The 27,561-nt window shown below is 45.2% G+C and overlaps 1 protein-coding gene across 2 annotated transcripts in view; it reads right to left on the minus strand.

The window, feature by feature from the left end:
- Positions 1-27,561, minus strand: part of Sec71 (ADP ribosylation factor guanine nucleotide exchange factor Sec71) — a 64,071-nt gene that overhangs the window by 30,736 nt on the left and 5,774 nt on the right. For both annotated transcript variants that reach the window (XM_050175864.3, XM_050175865.3), the window contains exons 3-13: positions 25,330-25,573; positions 22,389-22,783; positions 21,582-21,708; positions 17,002-17,273; positions 15,473-15,785; positions 14,962-15,291; positions 7,889-8,134; positions 6,091-6,125; positions 4,973-5,143; positions 2,763-2,847; positions 1,411-1,570 (exon numbers count right to left, since the gene is read on the minus strand). In XM_050175864.3, coding sequence (XP_050031821.2) covers positions 1,411-1,570; positions 2,763-2,847; positions 4,973-5,143; positions 6,091-6,125; positions 7,889-8,134; positions 14,962-15,291; positions 15,473-15,785; positions 17,002-17,273; positions 21,582-21,708; positions 22,389-22,783; positions 25,330-25,573 — 2,378 coding nt within the window. The remainder of the gene's footprint in view (positions 1-1,410; positions 1,571-2,762; positions 2,848-4,972; positions 5,144-6,090; positions 6,126-7,888; positions 8,135-14,961; positions 15,292-15,472; positions 15,786-17,001; positions 17,274-21,581; positions 21,709-22,388; positions 22,784-25,329; positions 25,574-27,561) is intronic.

The raw sequence follows: 27,561 nt of genomic DNA on the forward strand, positions 1-27,561 counted from the left end.
TTGTCTGCATACTTATCGCACTTTATGAATTAGAAAAAGCCGACGACATGGACGGCACCAACAGCACTGGTAGGGGCACGTTGTAGCCATTTGTGCAGCTACAAAGTGTGGGAAACATTATTTTATTTAGTGCTGTTTTCATAAAAGTAAAAGAAAGAAAGCCACAGCACATTCATGGCTACGCTGTTGCCAATGGCTTCATGCCAGTAGCGGAGCAACACATAATAGCCTGCCACTGGAACAATACCCCTGCATGCTCTTGGTGGAGCTTAATGTCCCAAGATGGCATAACCAGCGTGGCTGCTAACGTCTACATTTCCAGTAGCCCAGTATTCCCCAAGTAATATTATGCATCTGGATCAGCTGAAAATGTAATGCAGTAGAACCTAGTTCATACATTTTGGAAAAGAATGTGAGAAAAAAAAAAAGACTCGCTACCCGAGAAAATGTACGATCCGAATTAACTAAAAAGATTTGACAGACTCAACAATTGTTGACATCTACGTAACGTGAAGCGTCGTGCAGATCGTTGCAGCATGAGAATTTTCACGTGACAGCAAGTGAGAAATTTCCCACGTGCCAAAGTCTGGACACTTTCTGGAGCTGTAGCCTAAGCTTGCGGCGTACGCCGCTGCAATGCGTGATCGGTCCCCGCCAGTGAAGTGGGACGTGGTCATGAAATAAGCCCGGACCTTCGCCTTTTAAGGCCCTGCTCCGCCGTGAGTACAATGAGTGGCTGGCGGCAGAAGACAGCGAAATTACGCCAACCGGACCTGACAAAAGAGCCTCCCTGACGGCTGCGTGTGGTTGGGTGCATTCGGCGTGGGCTGCTGTTCCAGAAGATGTCGTGGTGCGGTCGTTTGCCAAATGTGAAATTTCGCTGGACGACGACGCGCTATGAAACCGCAGCGACGATGACGATGGCAGCACTAGTGAAGAATAGTCCAGTGACCATGTCAGCTGCTAATAAATTTTCGTTATCGAATGCGCCCTCAGGTATGCTCTTTTTTCGTTTTATTCCCGTCACGCGATATGGGGGGGTCGACGTACATTCGAGTCGACGACGTGTAAATACGGTACATACTGTTCTCGATCGCATGCATTCTTTTGTTTACATGCGATCTAGCAGGTGGAAAACATATCACATGATGGCGGTTTGGCAACGTACTGAACATTGGTGCCGAAAAATAGTGTTTTTCGGGAATGCACGAACCACTAAAAAATGAGCATAACTCTATAAGGTCATTTTTTGTGTTCCCAATTGCGAACATTGGCACTGGGAAATCATACGTAACGAGAATGTGTCTACGAAGATCTACTCTATTTCTCCTTGATGTTCCTTTCAAGCTTGAAGAGCTTTGAACATACTGTGAATAACGCAAAAATAGCCCTCTTCAAGAGGCTTCTTACTTTGCTTTCCGGTCACACGACTTGCAGTGGTCTTTACTTTGATCTCATTGCCAGCGATCTCATCGTAGATCGCCGACAGCTCTTCCTCGGGAATGTCCTTGCTGTCGTTGATGCCGCGATTCATTTTGATGTAGTCTTCCTTGGTCATCTTTGTCTTGACCTGATGGACGAATTTAAAAATTAAGTTCATGAACTCGAAGTGCTTTACATATGAAACATAGAACAAAATATCACTGTCACAAGTCTATAGGGTACAACCTGTCCCACGATTTTTAGAGTTCAAGCAATAACAATGCTTTTAAATCTGGCGCGCTTTGCCAATGCAAAAGTAAACAAAAGTATGTAGACTACCAGTGTTGAGCATTACATATATGCGGTAGAGCCGCACTAAGGTGCTTCCCACTTCTTGCATTTTTCTGGATGCTATGTTGTGCTTGCATGAGCCCATAACAACACCCACAGATTCCTGGATATTTGGTTTACACTTGCCCAGATCTTCATGTTCTGCGGTACCATCACAAACATATCAGCAAGATTGTATAAGTGGTACCTCAAGATATTCAATCTCAGCCCTGTGGAGGTGTCTCTGGGTACTTATAATTCAATCATAAGAGCATCACTGTACTTAATAAAGAATTTAATGCAATTAATACAGTAATGCCTTGACTGAGTTAACACTGTGTGCATTAAGCATCTTAGTTTCAACATGGCACACATGTTGCCTTCGTCTAAAAAAAATGACCATTAATGCAGAAAAAAGAAATGTTAATTCAAACAAAATGATGTAATGATGACACTGCAGATAAAGCCCACGCTTTCCAATGTCTTTTTGACAATTTTACAGTAAACCGCAACGTAGTCATTTGCTGCCTCACATGTACTCAGTTAGTGTTCGCGCTACCCTCACAAACAGCTTTGAATCTGTACAAAAACCTGTTAAAGCAAATAAATAATAACAAGAAAACCTAAGGCCATGAAATGCAGTATGCATGAGCAGGCATATTAAAAAAGAAAAATATCAGTGAAATCAGGGAACAAGATGACGCAAGTAACCACACATACTTCTAACATGCAACAAATAGTGCTTCACTCTACAAACTGTGACACGTTTTCATTCCTGTGTGGTCGCTAGCCTTTCTTTCATCAAGGTCAAGTGGTTTTGTGCCTGTTTGATTCCATTAGTTTCGTTTGAGTGTAACTTACGCTGCAGTGATTAGTCACATTATTATTGCAACATTTCAGTTCCTTTCCACTCAAAAAAGGATCATTGGAAATGGCATTTCTGCTCCTGTGTTCCTATTCCCTTTCTTTTCGCTAGTCTAGCGGCATTTCTTTTTAGCAGATGTGCTTACCTGTGGGCTGTGCAGGTCGGTGGTAAGCATGATAATGGAATATGCCAGCACATAGGCCGTGTCTGCACTTGCAAACAGCCGGTTGCTGCAATATTAAACAAAATATGACTCATTAGAGGTGAAAAATTCACACGATAGAACAAACATAAGACACCGGTATGCATACATACTATCATGGCCAAAAGATAACCGCGCAAAAGATTACTATCATGGCCAAAAGATTTGAAACTGAGACATCAAAAACTGAAGGTCAGTTTAGATCTACTGATGCAGTTGATTAGTAGTAATTTCATAGAGTCGTAAATTTTACCTTGTGCAGTAGAACCTCATTTATACATTTTGGAAGAAACCGCGAGAAAAAGCATACTAGCCGAGAAAACATGCAATCCGAAGCAACTAAAAAATTTTGCAGACTCAACTACAGTTGACATCTACAAATGCGAAGCGAAGCGTGCATCGTTGCAGCACGTGACAAGGACACGCGTCAAGTTGGTGGTGATCTGGCGGCTCGAAATGCGTTTTGTTGTTTTCCTATCGCGTGGTCTCTTAAGAGGGCGATGGAAAACAGAAACGTAATCAAGCTGGTGGCCCACGCTGGATGCCACCAAAGCGAAATGTGATGCTCACATCGCGTCGCCTGCAGCGGGAAACAGCGGCGCATTTGGATTATCACCTACTAAAAGCGTGCAGTACGCTACCAATGGCACTACGCACCACGCGCTGTGAAAAAGATAGGTGAAGATGCTTATCGCAATAGGATTGGCGCCGATAGTTGTGAATGCTGCGTGCTACAACCCTGGAGAACATTTGCTGGTACCGAAATGAGAAACTGAGTGCGCGCCGGCGTTTTCACATGAGACAGCCGGGCGAGTATTGCGATGAAGCTGCTGCTGCGGGCAGCTATATACTGCTCTCAATTGTGTGCGCATTTTCTTGTTAGCATGGGATCCAACGGCCAGAAAATGTATCATAATATGATGGCAGTTTGGCGACGTACTGAACATTGGTGCCGAAAAATGGTGTTTTCCGGAAATGCACGAACCGGTAAAAAATGAGCGTAACTCTATTGCGTCATTTTTTTGTCCGTGTTCTTGATTGTGAACGTTGGCGCCGGGAAAATGTATGTAACGGGAATGTACCAACGAGGTTCTGCTGTCATCATCATCATGGTGATGATGATATCTGAAAACAAACAGCGCTTCTATGTAGAATCTATAACAAAATTGCAGCAGTTTCTGTATTTGAATTTTATACCTATCAAAAACTGCTTTTGTTGCTCTTGCCTTCCAGCCCACCTTTGTCAAAATATATTTTCAAAGCTTTCATATGCAGGTTTATGGAACTTCAGCACATGACACTTTGTAATTTTGGTGCTTGTCCTGTTAACGTATGTAATGTGCGTCTGTGTTTTCTTTTAACACTATATTCATTGTAACAGTAAAGAATGAAAAGTGTGGGAAAAAGACTTCATTGGGGGCCATGCGCCTGTAAATGTAACATTTTAAAAGCCATCCTATAGACTCAAATGAGCAGTGCTTTTGGTTGATCTTCGAGCTGATGATATTGTTTACACATGCACAGAAACTATACAATTATTTAATGAACTCTCAAAGGGGCACCTTGATAAAGGAACTCTATTGATAAATTACTTTTCTACAATAGCAAAAAATGCACTTTACCATAAGAGGCTTTGTAAGCCAAGCCTCTTATGCCGAAAGACAGATGGCAATTAACACCAGCTCGGTGCAACATTTAATGGTGTCTGCTTAAGCCTTAAGCCTGGTTAACTTTTTATCGGTGAAGATGGAATAAATTGTATTTCAAAACAGCCAAAGAGTGAACTTATAGTATCAACAAGCATTGCTAAGCCACAACAGCCAGATACGAAAAAAGAAAACACTTTGAAATTCATGACAATTATACTAACATACTGGCACTGGGATTTCAGCGCGAAATTAAAGGAACAGAAAACTTCATCTTCTCATTGTCTCGTCTAACAATCAACCTACTACCACAAGGCAAACGAAATTAGAGTGCTGAAAGAATACATTTTATTCACTAAGCTGATTTAGCGTTTCACTTTAGTATCCTTTTAACAGCTACTCACCACAAAAAATGACCACACTGGACAGACATCCTACAGTTTATTACTTGCAAGTGTCCCTAGTCTCGTACAGGCACAAGCGCAAGGAAGACAGAAGCCAGCTTACTTGGGGTTGGTCTCGCAGTACCGGGCAGCAAACTTCTCCATGAGACGATCAATTTTCTGCGCCTCGCCAGGCAACCAGAATCCTTCAAGGAAGCAGCGTAGCGCAGACACAAAGTCTTTGCCAGCAAAGTCCATTTGGTCTACGTAGGCGCACATCACTTCCTTGTTCATTCTGAAAAACGCCGAGCGCAAGGCTTATGCAGAGGCTGCACGTCATAGCGCTAGCATGCCAATGCCCGCGTAAGGCCAAAACATATATCCCACGTGCACATAAACACCGTCCAATTATGTCTTTATGTGTACAACCTGCCCCTGCCTATAACTTGCAGCCCTAGGTACACCGCATCATACAAAAATGAGAAAATTAAATTGTGACGTTTTGTGCAATGCCCACAAATTCAAGCAGCGACGCTTGATCACATGCTTCCTTTGAACTGCCTTATGCTCAGTACACATCCTTGAGAATTTTAATTATTACAATAACAACAATAATACAGAGCCATGACAACTTAAGTTAAGGAATGTCATAATGCTTTATAAGAAGCCTCTGCACGGGCTTTTTGCAATGGCTAATATCAGGTAAATAATTAAAACAATAAAAAAGACCATAAGTTAGGAAACCCAGTTTAGATGTAGTTCTATACATTGCACAAGCGGTCAAGAGAGCTTATTAACTATGCCTTGCGGCATGTATACAGAAATTCTGCCTTCAAGCAGGGATTCGCAGCAATGCTTTCTGCAGTGCCATGAAGCTGTGCCTATGAGAATGGTCGCAACTCCTCACTGCTATAAAGCTACACCTAACGAAAAAGAATGTACGTAAGTCGCAGGTAAATCACTCGAACTGCTTGCACTAATTAAGCACTCCAATCTTGACGCAGATTATATCTGTGAAAGCATGGCAAATGGTTTCCATGCTTCATTTTTTACGCAGCCATCACCAAAATCAGGAACTGAATAAGTTGCCAAGGAGGGAGACATTATTAAATGTGGGTTCAATGAGCAACCAAATTTGCAATTGGCAGAGAAGTGATTGAGTGTACTTTACATTGCAAGACCAATACAAATGAGGAGTTTTCTTTCCCCAACTCTATGAAATTAAGAAAGAAGTATACCTACTTTTCATGTTCTCCAAGGAAGTCTCCAATTTGTTTCTGGAAGAAGAAAATAAAAGAAGAAAGAAAAAAAATTAAGTGATGCAGTCGTAGATGAGTTATAACATTGGAAAAGAGTGCAACCCAGCTCACACCAAAGGAAAAAAAAGGAAAGAAGGGCAACATAGCACCTAAACAAGCTGGAACAAACACCCATAGTGTGGTTTGACCCAGGCACAGAGCAAAAGTACCTAATTGTTCTGGACCACTCTGTACTTCCTGTTGTTCATTGAAGTAAAATTGCTGGAAAGCTGGCGAGTGGATTGGTTACAATGCCAAACCTCGTTCGCAGCTCTCTGCGTTTTGTTGACACAACCACAAGAAAGAAGACACAATACGCTGCTGGACTAGGAGGTGCATTTATTTGAACACACAATTCCTGCCACCTGAATAACTATGCACAAGTAGAGTATCCAAGCCATCCCAACACGTGTCTAACCAGAAACAGTAAACACCCTCCCCACATCCCACAAAAAAAAAAAAGGAAAAAAGCCTGATGCTGTTTGTCAGGATACTAAAATTCCTATTCAGTCACCGATAGTGACAGAGAACTTGTACACCTGTCAGTTCTAAACTACAGAATATGTAAAGATGTTTCTAATCCCAACGAAAGGTTTCAATCTGTGCATTGCTGCATCCCTTCACCCCTGCTTCACAGAGATGAGGGTTGCAGCTGTACTGCCAAATAATTTTTTTTTTCAATAAACTGCAGTTGTTAATCCAGTGAAGCTTGTTACATATGTCCTTGTCTTTTCATTTGTGTTGGTTTTACCCTAGTTATATGTGAACACCAGCCTGCAACTGTCCACACAACTGTATGCTTGTACTTCACATCAAGATTTCAAGTGTGCAACTACTGTGATCATTCGACATGCATTCATAATCAGCACTGGCAGCAGCCTATTTTGTCCACTGCAGGACTGAGGCCTCTTCCAATTGTATCTTGCAACTTCCACGCTGCATCAGCTGAAAGCATCGTATGTGTTGCTAACCTCCTAATCTCAGTATTCTTACTAATCCTCTACCGCACCCAACTGCATTTTCCCTTGGCACCCATTCTGTTACCTTCACAAGATCGCCAGTTATCTTCTCTATGCACCACATAACCTGTCTGACTCTCCTCTCACTTAATCTCAACTATACTAGGTTTTGCACTTAGCAGGTAATGCTGTGTGAGCTTTGCAGCTAGTGCAGTCATAGCAGTCTCACTCTGTGCGTTTTGCAGAGCAATTGTTTTTCATCTGCGAAGATCTTTACGGAATAATTACTTCATATGTCATAACCAAAATCTTGTAAGTGTAAGCTTACATCAAACCACATGTACTCTTTGTGCACCGTTGTGCTTTCAGTATGCAACATACAACAATGTTTTGGTTGCAGAAACATGTCACATGGCTTGCTCAGTGGTATAAAGGTTCAGATTTGCTATGCCTTCCATGAAATAATTATGCAATAACTTATGCTTTTTTTCATATATGACGGAAATTATTTTTGGTGGTTTTTGGAATGCGAGTAGTAAGAGACGTCTCTCGAGCCTTCGTAACATTACCTGCTACCTGCAAAATGAAGTATAGATTATTAGTTACCCCCATTCGCTTTATAACACATGCTGCGATCATCCTATTTCTCATCTCTTATCATCCCGCTGATAAGTTTTTCCTTTCTTCCCATGCGTGCTCTGTTGCTTCCTTTCAAATTGACTCGTTAATCTCAAAGTTCCAGTCCCATAATTACTGGCAGAATGGAATTTAACACCATTTCACCTTGTCAAGACGCTCGTCTGAGTGGAAGAACTCAGCGATGTCCCACGGTCGGGGCCCCACCAGCCCGTGCTCCTGCAGGAACTGGAGTCCCCGCTTGGGCTTGCGGTTGAAGAGGTCAATGCCCTGCTCCATGATCTCTTTCTGCTGCTTCAGCACCTCCAGCTGCTCTGGAATGTTGCAGCTGCTTGTCGCAGAGTTGAGCGAGTTGCACGAGCCTCCATGGCTCACCAGTGACCGGTCTTCCTCCTGAAAATTTCAGCATCTTTTCATGAAGCAGGCTCCCACAATTTCACACCAAACTCTGCTGGTCACTTTAGTAAAAGAGCTGCCAGAGTACGATCAAATCTCAATGCCACAAGTTATCGATTATATTGAAGTGAATGTAAAATTTGGTTGGCAATGCGTTATTTTAATATATATATCTATATATATATCTACAGTCAAACCTCGATATATCGAACACGGATATATCGAATTATTGCGTATATCGAACAATTTCTATATCACATGAAAAATCGCATGCATTTTTAATTCTTTATTTCGAACGGGGCCGGATGTAAAATGGGTATATCGAACTCCGCCGCCCCAGACCAAGTGCGCTCTGTTGACATGAGGCGAGCTTTCCCGCAACACCTCGAAAATAGCGGCGGCGCGATCGGCGTTCCAGACTGCTGCGTACGACAGCTGCCCACATCGGTTGCGCCGAGGGCGCCATTTGAACGTAGCGGCGTACACACGCGGCGGCTTGGAGCCAGCACGGCTAAAGCCCCTCAATTTTTCAAAAGTAGCGCCATTCTTAGATCTTTCCGCCACCCCGCTCACCCTGGCGCATCCTCCTCCCCACCTCCTGTCGCCTCAGCCTCCTCCGCTCCCCCATTGGCCAATCTGTGTCACGTGGAAGCGGGCGCCGCGCTTATGTATATTTTTTTCTTTCCAGCACGGAGCAGGCGCCGCGCTTTTGTATATTTTTTTCTTTCCAGCGCGCGCCGACCTCCATTGTTGGGCCTGCGCGACGAAAGTACGGCCGGCGGACTGACGGAGTGCGTTAGCGTAATAGAATGTGCAGGGCCGAGAACTTAATTGCGATGCCATGCTGCTGCGCCTTCGATTGCCGCAACAGACACAGCGAGGGCAAAAAGCTTTTTGCTTTGCCATCCGGTGGGTGCAACGCAAAAAGAAGTGTGGATTCGCAGCATCGGGTGGGCTGACTTCGAGAAGTGGCAAAGAACGCACGGCTTAGTGAAGTAAGGGCCACGGCTACTCACAACCTCTTATTTTGAGCCTAGTTCACGCCTTCCGCTTCGAAAAAGTGGGTGTTCATGCTCTGCGTGGTTTTTAGCGCGGTTTGACTTTCTTTTTTCGAATGTGCTCTTTTTATTTCATGTAGTATCGTCTTGCGGTGAAATGCACGCATCTGCAGCTGGCCTGTGACATAAAAGCGACTTTATTCAGAGTGTGTTTTGAGCTCCATCAGAAGTTAGCACATTCTCGACGCTATTGCAAGGCTCACTATGACTTACGATGCAGTCTTTTAGCTTCGAATGTACGTCCGCATGTATTGATTTGTTTTGTGGTGATTAATGTTTTTAATGTTCCGAAGCGACTAAAGCTAGGATGGAGGTCGTAGTGGATGGCTCCGGATAACTTTATCTAGCTCGCCTGGGGATGTTTAACGTGCACTTTGATCGTAGAGTCGTACGTGGGCCGGTAAATTCCTCGTTGGCGTTTCATAATACTCGCGCGCTAGCGCTTCTTTAGAAGTTGGCGCCTCGGCGCGATTGTATTTCTTCAATAAATTTTATTTACTAGTGTAACAACTTGTCATTATTTCGTATTATTGACGGCGCCTCCAGGGCACCAAAGCGGCAACGGGAACACCAAAGCTATAACCAGCGCTGGATGGGGCTCGCCGAAGCCTGTGCATGCCTAGGGGGTATAAGATCGCGGACAGCCACTTTTGTATGCGAACACTCCCTGCGACGCCTGCATTAGTGTAATGTTACGTGCTCTTCAGAGGCCTCCGTTAGCCATTACATGTGCCCTCCTGGAGCAGTACTTGTAAAAAGAAAACAATATATCGTCACGATTACCAAAGCACCCCGAAATAAAGAAACGGCCCTGTTGGCAGGCATTGCTGACCGCACACAGCCGGAATCTCTCACGCGCTGACCGAACAAAAGTGTCCTGCAGGTACGTGAATGAACCTACGAAACCACGTACACATACTTTCACGCTGTCAACACCTGAAACTTTGGTAATTACGCGCGTGTTTGAGCACACCGCGTGCTTGCGTCGTGTTTCAGCAACACGAACTCTCAATGTCGCGCGCTTTACGCCTTAAATACACCTTGAATAATGGGCATTTTCTTTATTTCCTCCGCAATTCTAACACGAAATTCTAGAGGCCAGTTACCGACTGACGAAGAAAGATCTCGACTGAAAAAACTGCTCCGCAGGGCTCGAACGAACTTTTCTGCGGATTTCCTCCCGTAGCGTGTTAGCCGTCGTCTGCTACGGCAGGCCCACCACCGGCGGCGCCACCGTCGAGGCCGCGCCGAGCGGAGGAGGAGGGAAGCGAATGGCGCTACTTTGGGAGATTGAGGGGCTTTAAGCACGGCCGCCGCGATCACGCGCGTACCTATGCGCGCACGGCGGGGCAAGCCGCCTCGATCACGCGCGCACGGCGAGGCTTGCCCCCGCCGTGCGCGCGTGATCGAGGCGGCCGTGGAGCCAGTTGGAGCGCTTTGTCGGTGCTGAGCCACACATCATGTGCATTGCGGACTTCGTTGGCGGTGACGACTGCACCGGAACAGTGGCGGAGTTAACAGACGTGGAGATCGCGGCAGAAGTGACTGCTGAGCGGCCAAACGAAGACGCTGCCGAGGCTGATCCAGCAAGCGCTGATGTTGCCCCGCTCCCGACTGCAACTGAGGCTGTAGCTGCTTTGGCCGTTGTACGCCGCTACTGCGGCGCAATAGAAGGCACTGGACTGTCTATTGTGGACCGTTTGGACTATGTTGAGGACGCCGTGGTCAAGCACGCGGTTGCCAATATGAAGCCGGCTACGCTGCTTCAGTACTTTCAGCGAACTAAATAAATACTTTGTTTGAAGCTTCATGTGAGTATCTATTGCGCCACGATTGGTTCATTGATTTGCGCTAGTTTTTGACGCGTTTTCTACGTGATTTTATATATCGAATTCTGGCTATATCAAACTATTTTGCGATCACCGCGCTGTTCGATATATCGAGGTTCGACTGTATATATATATATATATATATGATAGAAGAAAGGGAATCGAGGTGCCTGATTTTTATTAATCATATCATAAGAAGCTAACAAGCAAAGACACCAAGGACAACATAGGGGAAATTGCTTGCACTTACTAATTTAATTAGAGAAATGATAAATTAATGGAAATGAAAGTGGATGAAGAAACAACTGGCCACAGGTGGGATACAAACATACGTCATCGCACTATACTTGCGAAGTCGTGTGTTGAATAAATATTTCACTACTGGCTCTCTGCGTACAAACACACGGCGAGCGAGCACTTTGTTATGTGCCGAAGGCCCATCATACTTGGCACGGCTGTTTCAGTGAACCCAAACTGTAGGACAGCGTGTGGCCACCGTGTGGTCAGCCAAGCTAGCGCACGACGCACTCAGCTGCAGTGCCTCCGGCGTCAGATAGGACATGTTCTATTCCCGCGCCAGCCATGCTACACTATAGAGCATAAAAATTTTGCCAATGTAGAGTAACTAAGCTGCACGTTGTCCTGTCCCACTAAAGCGCTGAGCGCGTCGCTGTGGCTTCAGAGCGTTGCTGACACGAGCTCTATAAGAAGTGCATTCAATGCAAATAAATGATCACTTTGCGCTTCTTTGGATTGCGCTGTCTCTCTTGCACAATGCGTTGGCGGGCTAGTTGGTGCGAATCCATGAATACTTTGTTTAGCGCAAAACGACAGAGACAAGAAAGACGACAGGACAAGGCGCTACTCTCAACTGACATCATTTTATTGCGTCACTCCTTTATAGACCGCTCAAACCAGAGGAACATGCGCAGTGAGCACCATGCGGTGGAGCCACCAACATCCGATCCCAAGAGCGCACTCATGCGACAGAATCCAAAAAACCAAATTCAGCGCTGTACAAGGTTAAGGAAGGCGCACTAATGCACTGTGATCCCAATGACTGAATGAAAAAAGCTTCCGATAACTCTCGGGCGGTGGTGTCACGGCTCTTTTTCGAAATCGTGGTATCACGAAACATGGGTTTGCACTTGCATGTTTTACAATGCTGAGCCAAATGGGAACCTGTGCCTGTTGGCATGGATCGCTCATGTTCTCTAAGGCGCTCGTTAACACAGCGGCCTGACTGCCCTACATACACTTTGCCACATGACAAGGGAATCTTATAAACCACACCGACTCTGCAATCTACAGACTTCACGTGGTTCTTTTCACAATCAGGTTTTTTACTTGTTTTAGAAATACGGCTGCACAACATTGACAGTTTCTGAGGAGCGGAAAACACTACCGGAATTTGGTATCTAGTGGCGACATTCTTTAGATTGTGAGCCACTCTGTGGCAATACGGCACAACTTCAGGCCTCTTCTTTTGTCTGATGCGGTTACTTTTGTGCCGCTTCCCTTTCAGTTTCTGAAGCAATACCTCCGAGACTGACGTAAAAATTTTTTAGATATGTTGACGATTTTCTTGTTGTGGTAAAACAGACTAACAATGACTGCTCCGTGACGGTAGCTGATATTTTAACTCTGTTCAATGACAATGGCAAAGGTTTAACTTTCATACATGAGCTATCTAGGGACGGTAAACTCCAGCTTTTAGATTTGCAGCTATCCTTACAAACAGGGCACGCCTGTTGGATGTATTTGCCACGTGCACGTAAGGAACTTTTACCTTACGCGTCTGCGCACTCAAAGACTGTGAAACGCGCCACTGCTTTGATGTGTTTAGAATCTTCCTTAATGAAATCTTGTCATCACTCTGCGAACATGAGTTTCATTGCTCAGTTAAATAGGCTGCAGGCTGCTGGTTACCCAAGTGTGGTGGTGACGTCAGTCTCGGAGGTATTGCTTCAGAAACTGAAAGGGAAGCGGCACAAAAGTAACCGCATCACACAAAAGAAGAGGCCTGAAGTTGTGCCGTATTGCCACAGAGTGGCTCACAATCTAAAGAATGTCGCCACTAGATACCAAATTCCGGTAGTGTTTTCCGCTCCTCAGAAACTGTCAATGTTGTGCAGCCGTATTTCTAAAACAAGTAAAAAACCTGATTGTGAAAAAAACCACGTGAAGTTTGTAGATTGCAGAGTCGGTGTGGTTTATAAGATTCCCTTGTCATGTGGCAAAGTGTATGTAGGGCAGTCAGGCCGCTGTGTTAACGAGCGCCTTAGAGAACATGAGCGATCCATACCAACAGGCACAGGTTCCCATTTGGCTCAGCATTGTAAAACATGCAAGTGCAAACCCATGTTTCGTGATACCACGATTTTGAAAAAGAGCCGTGACACCACCGCCCGAGAGTTATCGGAAGCTTTTTTCCTTCAGTCATTGGGGTCACAGTGCATTAGTGTGCCTTCCTTAACCTTGTACAGCGCTGAATTTGGTTTTTTGGATTCTGTCGCATGAGTGCGCTCTTGGGATCGGATGTTGGTGGCTCCACCGCATGGTGCTCACTGCGCATGTTCCTCTGGTTTGAGCGGTCTATAAAGGAGTGACGCAATAAAATGATGTCAGTTAAGAGTAGCACCTTTTCCTGTCGTCTTTCTTGTCTCTGTCATTTTGCGCTAAACAAAGTATTCATGTCTCTCTTGCATTTGACATGAACGCCTTCTCGGACGCCTGCATCTGGGCGGCACATGAACCGTACGTCGGTTCGGCCGGATGTCTCAGCCACTATAGAACAACTGGCGGCAAGGATGGGATCACCACAGCAGCATCTCGGCACAACCGCTGGTGAAGCACAGTGTACAACAGTGGCAACGTGGACCAGGTAAGAAGCAAGAACAACGCGAAGGATGGAGTGGTCGCTGAAAGAGATAAGTGAACTGCTTCTTCATAACGGCTACGCCTGATGCCTCAAGGCCTTTGGGAAGCATGTCAGAATTCAATTCGAAGGCGGACAACATAAAGTCGTACTTTGAAAGGTTCGAAAATTTTACCGGCATCAATGATGTGCTGGCAGAGAAAAAGTTGAAGCTGTTCCTTAACATGGTCGGAAGCCAAACGTACGAGTAGCTCAAGAAAATTCTGGTTCCTGACAAAACCACCAACAAAACTTTCGACCAAGTGCAGGAGCTGTTAGAAGACCACTTTAGTCCAGAATACTCAGTCACCGCTAAATGCTGCAAGTTTAATAAATGAATTCAGGACGAAGGCGAAAGAGTGAAAGACTTCATGACAGAACACAAGCATTCGGCAAGGAATTGTGAGTTTAAAGCGTTCCTAAATGATGCCCTCAGAAGTCGTCTAGCAGTAGGCTTACGCGACCAATAGGCGCAAAGTGTTCTTTTCATGACGGAACGCTTAACTTTTGAAGGTGAATGTAAAATCGCACTCGAGAAAGAGCTGGCAGACCGCCAAACCAAAGAGTTGTGCATAGAAGAGGCGAGGCGCACTGAAGTGAACACAGTGCGTGGAAGCATGAAGAGAAAATACCATGCGTCTGGCACTAAGAAAGACTACTCAGCAAAGAAAAAGAGCTTTTGTTATCATTGCAGAAAAGGTAATGATCCCAACAGATGCTGGTACCGAAACGTGAAACGTCGAGCATGTGGAAGGGCTGGATACTTGCAAGTGGTGTGTCAAGCGAATGACTCACGAAACTGTGTCGAAAATTCTGACAAAGAGTATGAGGAATCCCAGATTTACTATGTTGTATTATGTGCATCAGAAGAAAAGCATGGCTATAAGGTTTCAGTAAACATTGAAGGGACACCCACCCCAATGCTCTTGGACACTGGCGCAGCAGTTAGTCTCATGCCAGAAAGCATTTACAAGGAGCATTTTACGCAAATCAAATGGAAACCTGCAAGGGCTAAAGTACCTCAGGAGCCTCCAACGTGCTACCGGTGCCAGCTGCGGTGTTGGCATTGGTTGCAGTTGAGCCCGTAGCGTTACCGGTCAGGTTGGTGTACAAGTCCTTGCTCCACTCGAGCATGCACTTGAGGATGGAGACGAGGCACTCAAGCCCCTTGATGCGCATTGACTTCTCCTGATGAACGGTGGCACCGAGCTCAAGGGCCTGGCGCCCCTGCGCAATCTTGGAAAGGTCATTGACCAGCCGCTCGAAGATGTTGGCTGCGTTCAGGTCGCAGTCGTAGTTGACGTAGATGTCCACCACGCTCTGGGCGTCGGCGCAGATCCGTGTCAGCACCTGCCGAAGAAACAAAACCAGGTGTATCAGTCTGGTACTTAGAGCACCAAAGTTCTAGTAAAGTGGTACTTTACTCTAAGGCACCAGTATAGCAACAGTAAAGTGGGGTTCAAAATACTACCAGTCAAGTAGCATTCACACAAAGGACTCCCCTTGAGCCAGAGAGGTTATATGCACTTACCTGAATGACTTTCCACTTGTGGCCGAAGGAGGAGCTGGATGTCTCTAGGATGTTGAGGAAGATCTCCTTGAAGAACACCTCGATCTGCATCTTGAGGTGGGTCTTGAAGTTCTGCAGCAGCGCAAGGAAGATGGTCACCGAGATCTCAAACACCTCGGGCACGGACGACACGCCATTCTTGGACAGGGCCACGCACAGGTACTGCTTGATGGCGTTGACAAACATGTCATTGGTGCGGAACACAGGACCCGCATTCTGCAGGATCAGCAGCAGCAGCTGCAGCGAGAGCACCTTCGAGCGAAGTTCATGGGACCTGTGAAACCAAGAAGGAAACATGATATTTGGCTACACCTCAAGAGGCCATGCTGCATCATCAGTCAACTCAAATCAAACCAAATTAATAGGGCTTAATGTACCAAAGGAACACATGGCGTACGAGAGAGGCCGTACAGTGGGACTCCTATTAATTTAACCACCTAGTGTTCTTTTAATGTGGACACAAATGCAAGTACATGAGCATTTGTGCATTCCACCCCTGTTGGGATGAAGTTGCCATCGGCAGGAATCAAACCTACAACCTCCTTCTAAGCAGCAAAATGCTATAGCTACTAAGCCACCATTGCAAAGCAGCACTAGTAAGACCTATGTAATAGGACCACAGTTAACACAAATTGTGGGATAGTATGAATTTTCAGGCCAAACCTGACTTTGCACAACGTCCAAACATTCACACTGTAGGTACCGCCATCAACTTCCCTTCCGGAAGACAGTCGCACCATCGCGAGTGGTCAGTCACACCATCACTTAAGCTGGGTGCAGCTGTGATCATGGCTGCCTTCACAATGACCTCCACATCTTTTCCTGCAACATTGCACAGCATAGAAATCCATGACCTTTGACTACCACACCCATATATTTTCTTTACATAGAAAGCCAAAGCAGGGTGACCAGTTCAAAGTTACAGCCTGCCCACAGTCTTATTAGGTCCATGTCACTTCTCGCGCTGCTCTGTCACATTAAGCACTTGCACTCATTCTCTGACAGTCATCAGAATTGCGAACATCCCGTACGCTGCTGATCAAAGCAATCGCACTACAACCGTTGCTATGACAATGCTATGCCTACAAGCATGCACATTCCAGTGCTCCAGAATCCAGAACTGCCCAAGGGGGAAACTGCTTCGGACTGCTGTAGGAAGTACGCATGTGTGCAGCGTGTACCCCACAAGGGCTAGGGATAACTTGTGACCAGGGCTAGGGATAACTTGAGACCATTCTTCGTGAGGATGCAAGTTTTTTGTTAAGTTTAGCACTAGTGCTTGTGTTGTGGAGTTTAACTTTATTAAATGTTGTGCCATTCTGTGTGTCACTTTTGCCTGCTCTGAGGGGCTGCTGACGAACACCCCCACGAAACAAGTGGCTTCACACTCCGAGAACGCTGTCTCTCAATGATAATCAGTGGAGGCTGTCCTTGCGATGATCATTGCCACACCAAGTTGTAACATGGTACAAAATGTTTGGCAGTGGTACCTGGGATCAGGTTGTCCCTCGGGCAAAGGCTTCATGGAGAGCTTGCAGAGCGATCGGAAGACCAGGAAAGCATCTTTCTGCACCACATGTGCAAAGTGGGCCTGCACCGCGGCACCCCCACCATCGTAGCTAGCAGCTACGCTCTCCTGAGATCCCGCCCTTGGGAGCGTAGAGGACACCGTCGACGACGATGTCGGTGCGTCACCAGAACCTGCAACTACCCTGTTCAGGATTTCCTGAAGCACTGTAGCCACCACTTCTTCTGAGGACTCCTGCAAATGAAAAAGATGAATCAATAAACCTATCCAAATGAGTTTCTTTATGTCACTACTGCTGCAAAGATGTGCTGGTAGTAGTAGTACCATATAAACTGGAATGTACCGTAGTTACTAGAATCTAACGCGCACTTTTTTCCCGATAAAACAGGTCCAAAAATTGCGTGCGCGTTGGAATCGAGTGCGGCCCTAAATCTGCATTACCATATCGCCATCAGCATTCCAAATGGCCGCCTTGCACGCGCTTCGAGTGCAACGTCCATCTTCCCGTTCTTCCCGTTTTCAGCATTTGCTCTATCAGCATGGAAGTCCCAACTGCAAAGACATGTCGCGTTCATGACGATGCCGCAATTAAAAGGAAAGTGATCATGTGTGCGGAGGCGGACGGAACTCAGGCCGCATTACGAGCGTTCGGAGTTCCTGAAACTTGCGCGTGGGACAGGCGCAAACAAGAAGCTTTCTACTCCGGCGGCTGCTACGTATGGTGCAGCCGCACGGTCCCTATCTTGAAAGCGATCTGCGATGGAGACAGAGTCTATGCATCTAGGTGCATCGCACTATGTTCCCGTTGCTTAGTGTGCACTGAAGCGAGAGGCTGCACAACGGTCAATTTGCTCGCTCCTGCTACAGCACTTCCCCAGTCCAGCGTTTTGATAAAATAGTTTTTGTGGTCATCGCGTGAGATGTGTTCATGTTTGCTTGTGCAGGCGTGACACCATGCTTGTTAGTTTAGTTAGCAAGAGAATGTTTAAAAGTTTATACGGCCAATAAAACTACTGTCCTTATTTTTTGTATGGCTTTCTACTAATTTGCTGTCATAATCGATGCTTCGCCTTTTGGGTGAAACTGCGACTTTTTTTATTTATGGCAACTTTAGTGCATTGGGAGTAACTCTTTGTTTTTCCAAATGAGATGCTGTTGTAAGAAATAATGAGCTGTGCGGTACTGTAAAGGACCTTTCCTTCTTTAGATCGTGGCAAACGGGTGAGCGTTACAATCAAGGTCGATTTTTTCTTCCTTTGTTTTGGTCACGGAAAACAGGTGCTCGTTACAATCGAGAGCACGCTAGAATCATGTAAATACGGTAGGTTGACTCCGTACCTTTAAGAAAAAAAAAGAAACTACGTGTTTATTTTTACAAATGCACAGCAGCTTTGCAGACAATTGACTGCACTCTCACTGGCAGCGAACGCGCAAGTAGCTCCTGCACAACGTCTGCAAGCGTGTCCATAAGCTGTGTATATGCACTGCATGATAGCCATGAAATAATGTTTTACCCGAGTGCTCGCGGGAATGCCACAAGGCCGCACTTTCGCGAAGGTGTCGTTTACATGTGCTTGGACTTTGGAACGAGCTATGGAAAGAAGAATGATGGGTGTAACGTTAAGGGATAAATAAAGAGCAGATTGGGTGAGGGAACAAACGCGAGTTAATGACATCTTAGTTGAAATCAAGAAAAATAAATGGGCGTGGGCAGGACATGTAATGAGAAGGGAAGATAACCGATGGTCATTAAGGGTTATGGACTGGATTCCAAGGGAAGGGAAGCATAACAGGGGGCGGCAGAAAGTTAGGTGGGCGGATGAGATTAAGAAGTTTGCAGGGTCGACATGGCCACAATTAGTACATGACCGGGGTAGTTGGAGAAATATGGTAGAGGCCTTTGCCCTGCAGTGGGCTTAACCAGGCTGATGATGATGATGGACTTTGGAATAGTTCAGGTGTACACCTCGAGTGAGACAGTTGCAGTGACCATGGTAAGGAATGTGAAAAACAAACATTACGCTTTGTAGGCAAGCAACATGGAGCTTCTTCTTTGTCGGTGGTTTTCTCAATGCCAATGTCTTGTTTGTGTGTGCCACTCTATATACGCGTAGTGTGCGCCAATGGACTCGCCACTGGTGGCGGCCTTGCGCAGAACACACGGGAGAGGAGCCAGCCGCGCGCCGTAGTTTGTTGTGTAGTTGATAGTGCTTCTCTGTCTTATTCCTGTTTTCAGAGCAAAATAGGCAACACCCTTCGCATGTGTTGGGTGGCCAAAGCTTCAAGGAATGTCAAAGAAGAATTGTTAGTGGGTGGGGGGCTCAAATACCGGCAAAAACGGGCCGGCAATACGGTTCTAATCATTCCGCGCAAAGCCTCAACAGCGGGAGCAACGGTAGCAATGGATCGTCACTTCAGCGGGAAATTTCTTGTTCCCATCCTTTCCTTTTTCGCGTCGGTGTTTTTTTCCACTTGATCATGGTTAGACCCGCGATGAAGTTCGTCTGCAGTGCAGCATGCAGTTTAAAGGCATTTCGCTAAAGTTCGGAATGCCGTTTGCCGCTTACATTGTTTTCCGCTTCTTTACTGCGTTGGGCTAGCTAGGCAGCACGACTGCACGAGGGCATATTGTTGTATGTTAAAGCTACTTAAGTTTGCAAGAACTGAAATTGTTGGCTTTATGTGGCCCGGTAAATCCTCGCACCAGCTGTCACGCACTTCATGTTTTTACATGTATTTTATGCGTGGCTTCGCACATGTTTAACTATTGGTGGTTGCTTCATGCATAACCCTTGCTGATTCTTTTGAGGTGCGAGGTTTTCACCCTGCCTCGTTTGTAAAGGGTATAAATCACCCTGTGTCTTATCGGAATGATACCAAGCAAGTGCTTTATTCTTTATAATAAAGCAACAGCTTTATTTCTTTCGCACGAGGGCATCTTAGATATTGCATTTTTTGGGGAAATGTGTTTAGAAAATAGTTAGTTCAGGGCGAGAATTGCGAATAGTTGCTGCATATGGTATTTTTGTTCCATTTTTCACTGAAAAGTTCGCGTTACGTTTGGGAAGTCACCACACCTCGATGCTGCCCAAGCAGACTTAACACGTCGAGTGATTTGTTTGTTTCACAACATAGTCCCATCTTGCATGTGAATTTTGTACTCAACTGAATTATTTCTTATTATGCTTACGCCGCAGAGGACTAAACCCGCCCTTGCCGCCAGCACTCATCTACTTTGACTAGCGCTCCTCTGCCTTTAAATGTGGCACCTCTCTCCCGTAAAATAAAAAAAAAGTACTTAAAGATTAGACTTTATCTTTGTACACTTCCAAGCAGCTCCCCTGGGGAATTTAAAAGTGCAAAAACAGCAGCGTATGCTGTTCATCGACGTATGCAGCAGAATTGCATCGGCGGTACAGCGCTAATACACGCTTTTAATAACCCTTGCGTTTAGTGACTTCGTTGACTAGTGTACGCGTTTCCATCAATAAATTCGCAATTACTCTTCTTGAGGCGACTTTGACTGCACTTATTCGGCGATGCCACATGTATTCATCGGCAGAAAAATAACAACAGCATATGCAGACATCGCACCGTGCGGATTTGTTAGATATAAGTCTGCATTAATGACGGGTGCTTATTATTATTGAGATACAGAAGTAGCATTACGGCAAGGGTAAAATTTAAAAAAGAAAGACGATCCGGACATCGCATCACTCAACGGAATTTATTGGCTAGTTAACATGAGCTCCACTTCATGTAAATGTGGTTCATGGCGTTTGCCTGCCGGACGCACCTGGCACGTATGTGGACCATGTTGTCCCAAACACCGGTAACATCGAGTTCATACCCGCTCCCACACAGGTAAGCGTCTTCCCTACAGCTGTCACCGCAGAAAAAGCAGTCTGGCACCCGAACAAAGGAGAAATCGCAGCCGCGAACATCAGCCATCCTTGCTGCAAAGGGTTGTCGTCTGTTACTGCTCCCGCACATACTGTTGGAAGCGTCCGTTAGGTGGCCATCAGCGGCGCCTCTATAGGCAGTGCACGAGGCGTATACAGTGCTGCAATGGTGCATCATGGCAGAATCCATGGAAAATAGCAGCAACGCAGGCCAAGAGCCAACAGCTACGTTTTCGTGGATAGCTCATACGGTGACAACTGATAAAGTGATGGGTTGATAGGCAAAGTGGTTCATTTTGGGGCTTTTACTATAACGACCTTTCAGAATAACGAACAATGTGCCGTGGTCCCCTGAAGTTCATTATATCGAGATTTCACTGTATCAATGTGTTAGCATTATTGTGTACTCATTGTGGGTTTGTGTTACTGTGTTGCTGTGCCCTTTGTGCGCAAAAGCTAATACCTCCTCTCTCCCTTTCTCAACATATAGGCTCTATCGTCTAATTGAATGTTTGGGCACAGCTCTCTGGCTGCATCGCTTGGGTTTGGCGAGTTGCACTCCTTACGAGGCCAAGGGCTCCCAGTAACTGGCTTGACGCCAATAAATGAGAAGGCTGCCATGTCAGGCCCATCAACTTACTCCACGACTCCGATCATCGGCTACACTGCTTGTGTCGTCCTCCTCGGCTGTGCTGTCCTCGGTCACAGATGATGTTGCAGGAGGCGGGGTCTGCGAGGGCTCTACAATGTAAGGTGGCGTCACCGAGCTGCACCGGGTAAAAGAAAGAATAGGTGAAAGGCAAGTGAATAAACTTGCTCTTATGCTCCCTCCTTCTCATCACAAGTCACTAGATGATAAAGTTATGCAAAAGTCACAAAAAGACAAAAGTTAAGAGAGACAGGACAGACACGCATGGTGCCTTCGTGTCTGCTTTGTATATTTTAGTTGTCAAGTTTTTTTTCTGTAACTTCGACACTGTACCCACGGAGCTGTGACAACAAATCCACTTTCAATCCTCAAGTTTCATTTGTCATACAGGAAAAAATTCACAAAAGGTAAAAATTGTCATCCACCCGAGTGCAGCAGGAAGCCACAAAGAAAATTCATCTGGGTTTCTCAGAAAGAAAGCTTTCCTGTTAAAGAAAAATTCATCCTGGTACGGGATCACGAACCAAGACCATATAATAGCTTGTCCTTGATTGCTGTTCTGTTCAACTTTCTGTTCAACTAGAGAAAGAAGATCACAGCTTGTCCTTGATTGCTGTTCTGTTCAAATAGAGAAAGAAGATCACTGCAAACGCTCTATTACCTTCAAAAGTGTAGTACCCGGTACACAGTATGCTTATACGGCACCGAAGCCTACAAGTAGCTATACTGGTTTTCAGCTTTGTTTCTTTTTTTTTTTTCAAAGGAAACTGAATTTCTTTCATTAAAGGGCTTCCACACCTGGAATTTTCCATCTGGTCTTTGATATCCTGTGGCAGACCGATCTTGTCTGAGCGTCGTGAATCCGTGTCAGCAGAGCCCAGCTCGGTCTGCGCAGAGATGGCAGCCGGCAGCGTCGTCGTGATAGGCACACCGCCGCCGCCAACAACGGGGACAGAGCTGCCGTTGGCAGCGGAGCACGCCTCCATGCGTGCAAAGATGACGTTGAGCATCTGGGTGAGCGTGGCTATGGCGGTGGTCTGATTGACAAGGTTGCGTGACGCGAGGTAGATGTTGTAACACGTGCGCACGGGCTGCAGCACGCTGCCCTCGTGCACCTCGCACCACTGGCTCGTGACGACCGTCAGCAGTGCCTTGATTATTTGGAGCTGCACACCGTCGTCTGTCGTCGGGCCCTGTGGAAGCAACACTGTTTTAGGTCTCTCAGTAGTGTCTACTGTTGGGCCAGTTGGCACGTGACTAGAAGGGGTTGGAGGCTTAAAAATAAGACATGGACTAAAAATAGACACTGACCAGTGCACGTGACACAAAAAGTGCCCACTGTACAAGGAAGATACCTTAATCATGTCTGCTGCCGAGCTAGGAGGAAGACTACAGATAGCATACTTAGCACCGGTAGGGCTGACTAAGGTAGTGAAAATATGATGTAACTTCAAACGCCAAGTGCAAAATTTATAACCGTGTAAAAGGCCGGGTTTCAGCTGGTAAAGATCTCCTACTGTGACTCGAAAAGCAAGAACAGCTTTAATAGCTTTAAATGCCCATTTTTTGCTTAACTGATGCAGTTGTGTGTTGAAAGCAGCATATCCAAGTAGGTAAGCAAAGTAACTGAATCCTCACATTTTGCTATGATGAAAACCGCTTACCCTTGCCTAAAAATAGAGATGATGTATTATCATGTGGAGGATCGGCATGTGTCCTCATATTCATTTAATCTCAGTGTCTGAAATGCACATGTGTGCTTTTCGTCGTCTGTAGCAGCATAACAGCCTAGATTAACTTAGTGTCACTTTTTTAAGAAGCTGATGGCAAGAACAACATTAAACCACGCAGTACCATACGTGTCTAACTTCACATCAAGGATTAATATTTCATGCAATGGCTTTCAAGTTCATTTTTAAAAGGATTGAAGCCAATGTGCACAAGAGAGAGAAATTTATTTCCAGAAAGGCTGAGAAGTTGGCCTGAGCTAGAGCTTGCTGACCTGGTACTCTGCATGGGGGAAGTGCGAGAAAATGCAAGAATGTGCAAGAAAACGAGCGAAAGGCAATGATGATGAAGACAAGGATGCGCGTTTATATACAAGTCCACCATGTTGCAGCATCCCTAAAACTGCGCATCTAATTTAGAGGCGCATGAACATGCTGCGGCTGTCCCTGTAATCACGGCTGTGCAGCAAGACTATAAATATGTCAACCAAGGCAAAGGTTATTTGCAAGCGTCCTTCCACACGAAAAGTTTCAGTGCACATGTGAAAACTGCACATGAAAAACATTGTGGCACCATCTGTCACATTGATAAACAACTTGGGGAGGAAGCAGTGGCGCGTGTGGCTGCTCGGAGAACAGGAGAGCCGACAATTCCTTCACTGCAGAAAGGGTGGGGAGGGGATAACCGTTGTCATGTGATCAAGTGCGCAGGAGATACACGTGTCTCCTTTTCTACTCTTGTCCAGGCTGCACCTAGCTGTCCATACGCAAGCCACGTGAAGTACCTTGGAGGTTATCTGCAGCAAATGCAAAGGCCGAGCCGAGATGGTCGCTGCCTCGATGCACATTGTGTTTCCATGCGCGCGTCCACTTGTGTTGTGACAGCAAGTGTTCATGGTCATCGAGTAAGATCTGGGCACTATACCATAAAGCTATTCCAAACTTTTCTATTCCGATTCTGCAACCAGCCCTCCGCGATTGGTCAAAAACATTTTTGGACATCCCCCCCACCCCCAAATTCGCCTGATTTGATGTCAGGAGATTGGAATAAAAACATATTGGAATAGTTTTACATTATAGGGCCCCTGCTCATGTTTGCCTGAGTGCGTGTGACATGAATAAAACTACGAACCTTACTTTGTGCAGTTTTCTCTTTCCTATCGCCATCAATGCTCCGCCAACCTGAAGGAACTACAACATTTTGTTTTTCACACGACGAATATCTGTATATTTCTATACTTTTTTAGTGTGGGCACCATCCAATGATGGCTGCGGGCACTAAGCGCGGACAGCCATGGCATCCCAGATTTATTGTGTGTCGCGATCTGCACCACACGTTCTGGTGCTTATAACCGCGCTATTACGGCCCAACTTTTTACAACGTTTGTAAGTGCTTACTGACAGGACACTATCTACCAGGAATGTTCTGGGAATTAGTGAAATTACTTTTACTGGTGAAACTCTAAAACGCCAAATTAACAAAATTTGTGATTCAACAAAGTCTCACACTGCAAGCACAACATTATATCGAGGTTTGACTGTACTATTAGTGTGACAGGGCCAGTTATAGTTTCGGACCTGTCAGCAAGATATGCGGTTGAAAGTCCGCAGCGCCATTTTGAACATGAAGAGTACAAACAAATATTGCGAATTTTTTACGCACGTGAACACCAACCTTGCACAAAAGAAGCTGCAATATTAGAAGCAGAGCGTAATAAAGTCAATTTTTTTTCACCAGAGTAATATCAAAACACTCAATACTGTTTTCAAAACAAAACGAGTCTTGGCGATTTTCTGTCCTTCTCTTAAATGAAACTTCGGACAAACAAAACGCATCTTTCTGTCCCTCTAAGTATTGTTTAAGTGGAGTCTGGTGTATTCGGTTTCATCGATGTTTAGGGGGCACAGTTTCAGCTAGTAAACTGTTTGCTTCGGACTATGGTTCTTTGCTTGAAATCCTGCATGTGTCATATGTTAACCCATAACAAGATGCACCTAAACCAGCAGCCTACCTGGAAACACCCACAGATGGTCTCGACGATGCGGTCAATGAGCAGCTTCCCGGGCTCCATGGGGTCCGGCAGGTTACCCGTGAGGTGTCCGTAGGCGATGAGCTTCTGGATGCAGTCTAGCGCCGTCATGACAATGCGCGGTGACTTGGACTGGCAAGCCAGTTCGAAAGGCAGCAGGTACTTCTCTGCTTCCAGCCCCGCCTGGCCCTTGGGTAGCGGAAGCGCCGATGACGTTTCCTGGTCACTGAACATTTATGAAGAGAAAAATCACAAAGTGGGCACTGATTGGCTGACAACTATATTGTGTATGAAAGCACCATAATGGGATCAAGGACTAAAGATCGAAAGTTGAAGTAAGCAATCACACCTTTCGACCGGGTTATTACTCGGAAAACAAGAACCAGACAAGCAAAAGTAAAGTAGATTGGCTAGGGATACCAGAGTGGCAGGCTTGCTTTTCACTATGCATTTATTTAGTGCAATATTAAAACATCCTTCGCAGATCTATTTCAATCTGTGCCATTGATATGAGGGACGTTCCGGAAGTAAGTTTCATAATTTATTTTCACACTGAAACATTATTGCCCCCCGAAAAAAAAGAAAAATACACCATGGCATCATGGACTATACACTTTGCATTATTTTTCTATATAGTCGCCACCGACATGGAGACAGCTGTCATAGTGTGCAATCAGTTTGAAAAAACAACTCTCGTAAAACTCGGTGCCCTGGGATGCGAGGAATTGTCGCACAGCCTGCTCCACCTCAGCATTGTTTTGGAAGTGACGTCCCGAGAGTGCAGTTTTCAATGCAGGAAACATGTGCCCATTCATACCAGATGACAGCAAGCACTTCCATTGCCGACCGCGTTGTCAGCACACGTCTCGTCTGCCATCGTGATTTGCACTCAAACCTCAGGCATGCCAATCTGCTACTACTCGCTCGTCTTTGGTGCTCTGTGCATGCGTCATTCCTCCTCCGCCGATGCTCATTCCATCACTGAGCTAGAAAAGGGCATGGATTCTTATGACATTTGTTTGTTTCACCTGGTGTACCATCTTCTCTTAAAGAAAAAATGACGAAACTTACTTTCCAAACGTCCCTCATACATCAAAGACAGCGAAGCTGTTGTTGATGTATGAGTATGATGTAATGACGTACTGTATGACGTAATCCGCTCACACCCTCCGCAAATGCTAGGTCAATTCGATGGTCTATGGCCTTGCATTTGAGTGCAGATGTGCAAACTGTTAGGTGACCTCTGACACCGAGCCAGTACGATACGATGTGAGAAACAAAAATTACAAATTACTGGCTGAAAAAAAAAAAACGTAATAAGTCATGTAAATTTGCCATATATATATATATATATATATATATATATATACGTATATATATATAACTCTCTATTCAATTCACATATACGCAAGGTAACATTTGTTTTATAATAATTAATCATTACATTCCAAAGCAAATTCAGGGCTCGGACACATACTGCTTCACTTTTAGATTTAATATTGATCACGCTGTTGCACGCTGGCCTTTGCCAAACGAACAGACCTGTGAATGTCCCTTAACAACTTCACTGTAATATCTCCAGCATACAGCAGGTAGAAACGCCCAAAATACCCAGCTCATAAAGGGTCAAAGAGAGGTGCAATGATTTTAATACTAATAAAGAAAATCAAACCGAAATCCTAGACTGACCAAAGCACTACAGCATGAAAGCTTTATTAGATGCACAATTTATATTTATAAAAAAGTATAATGTGTTCTCGAATAATCGCATGGGCATTGATATGTTACATTGTTGGTAGGGGTGTGCAAATAGTAATTTTTAAGACCCAATCAAATACGAATCTAATAGTGCCAGAAGTGAATCGAATCGAACACTTTTCGAATAGTTTCTGAATAATGAATAGCCGTTCTCACAATAATATAAAAAGATGTTCACATCTCAGTACTGTTAAAGTTAGCAAGTTTCTCTCATTACATAGTACGTTATGAAGCGTTCTTTATTAAAAGCACAAATGGAGCATTAGGAGCAAACAAGTAGCTTCTTTACATGCACACGGATCATCAGAGAATGCAAATAATCGCTGTACAGTCTGTAAAGTATGGCTACCTAAGTGACGTAGCCTGCTCCACTATGCAAGTTCTTATGCTTTATGTCCTTGCTAAGCCTGCAGAGGTGAAAATGTACCGTACTTTTGCTACAATTTTATGTTATTG

The sequence above is a fragment of the Dermacentor andersoni genome, chromosome 9 (genome assembly GCF_023375885.2).
Source record: "Dermacentor andersoni chromosome 9, qqDerAnde1_hic_scaffold, whole genome shotgun sequence".
NCBI classification, from domain to species: domain Eukaryota; kingdom Metazoa; phylum Arthropoda; class Arachnida; order Ixodida; family Ixodidae; genus Dermacentor; species Dermacentor andersoni.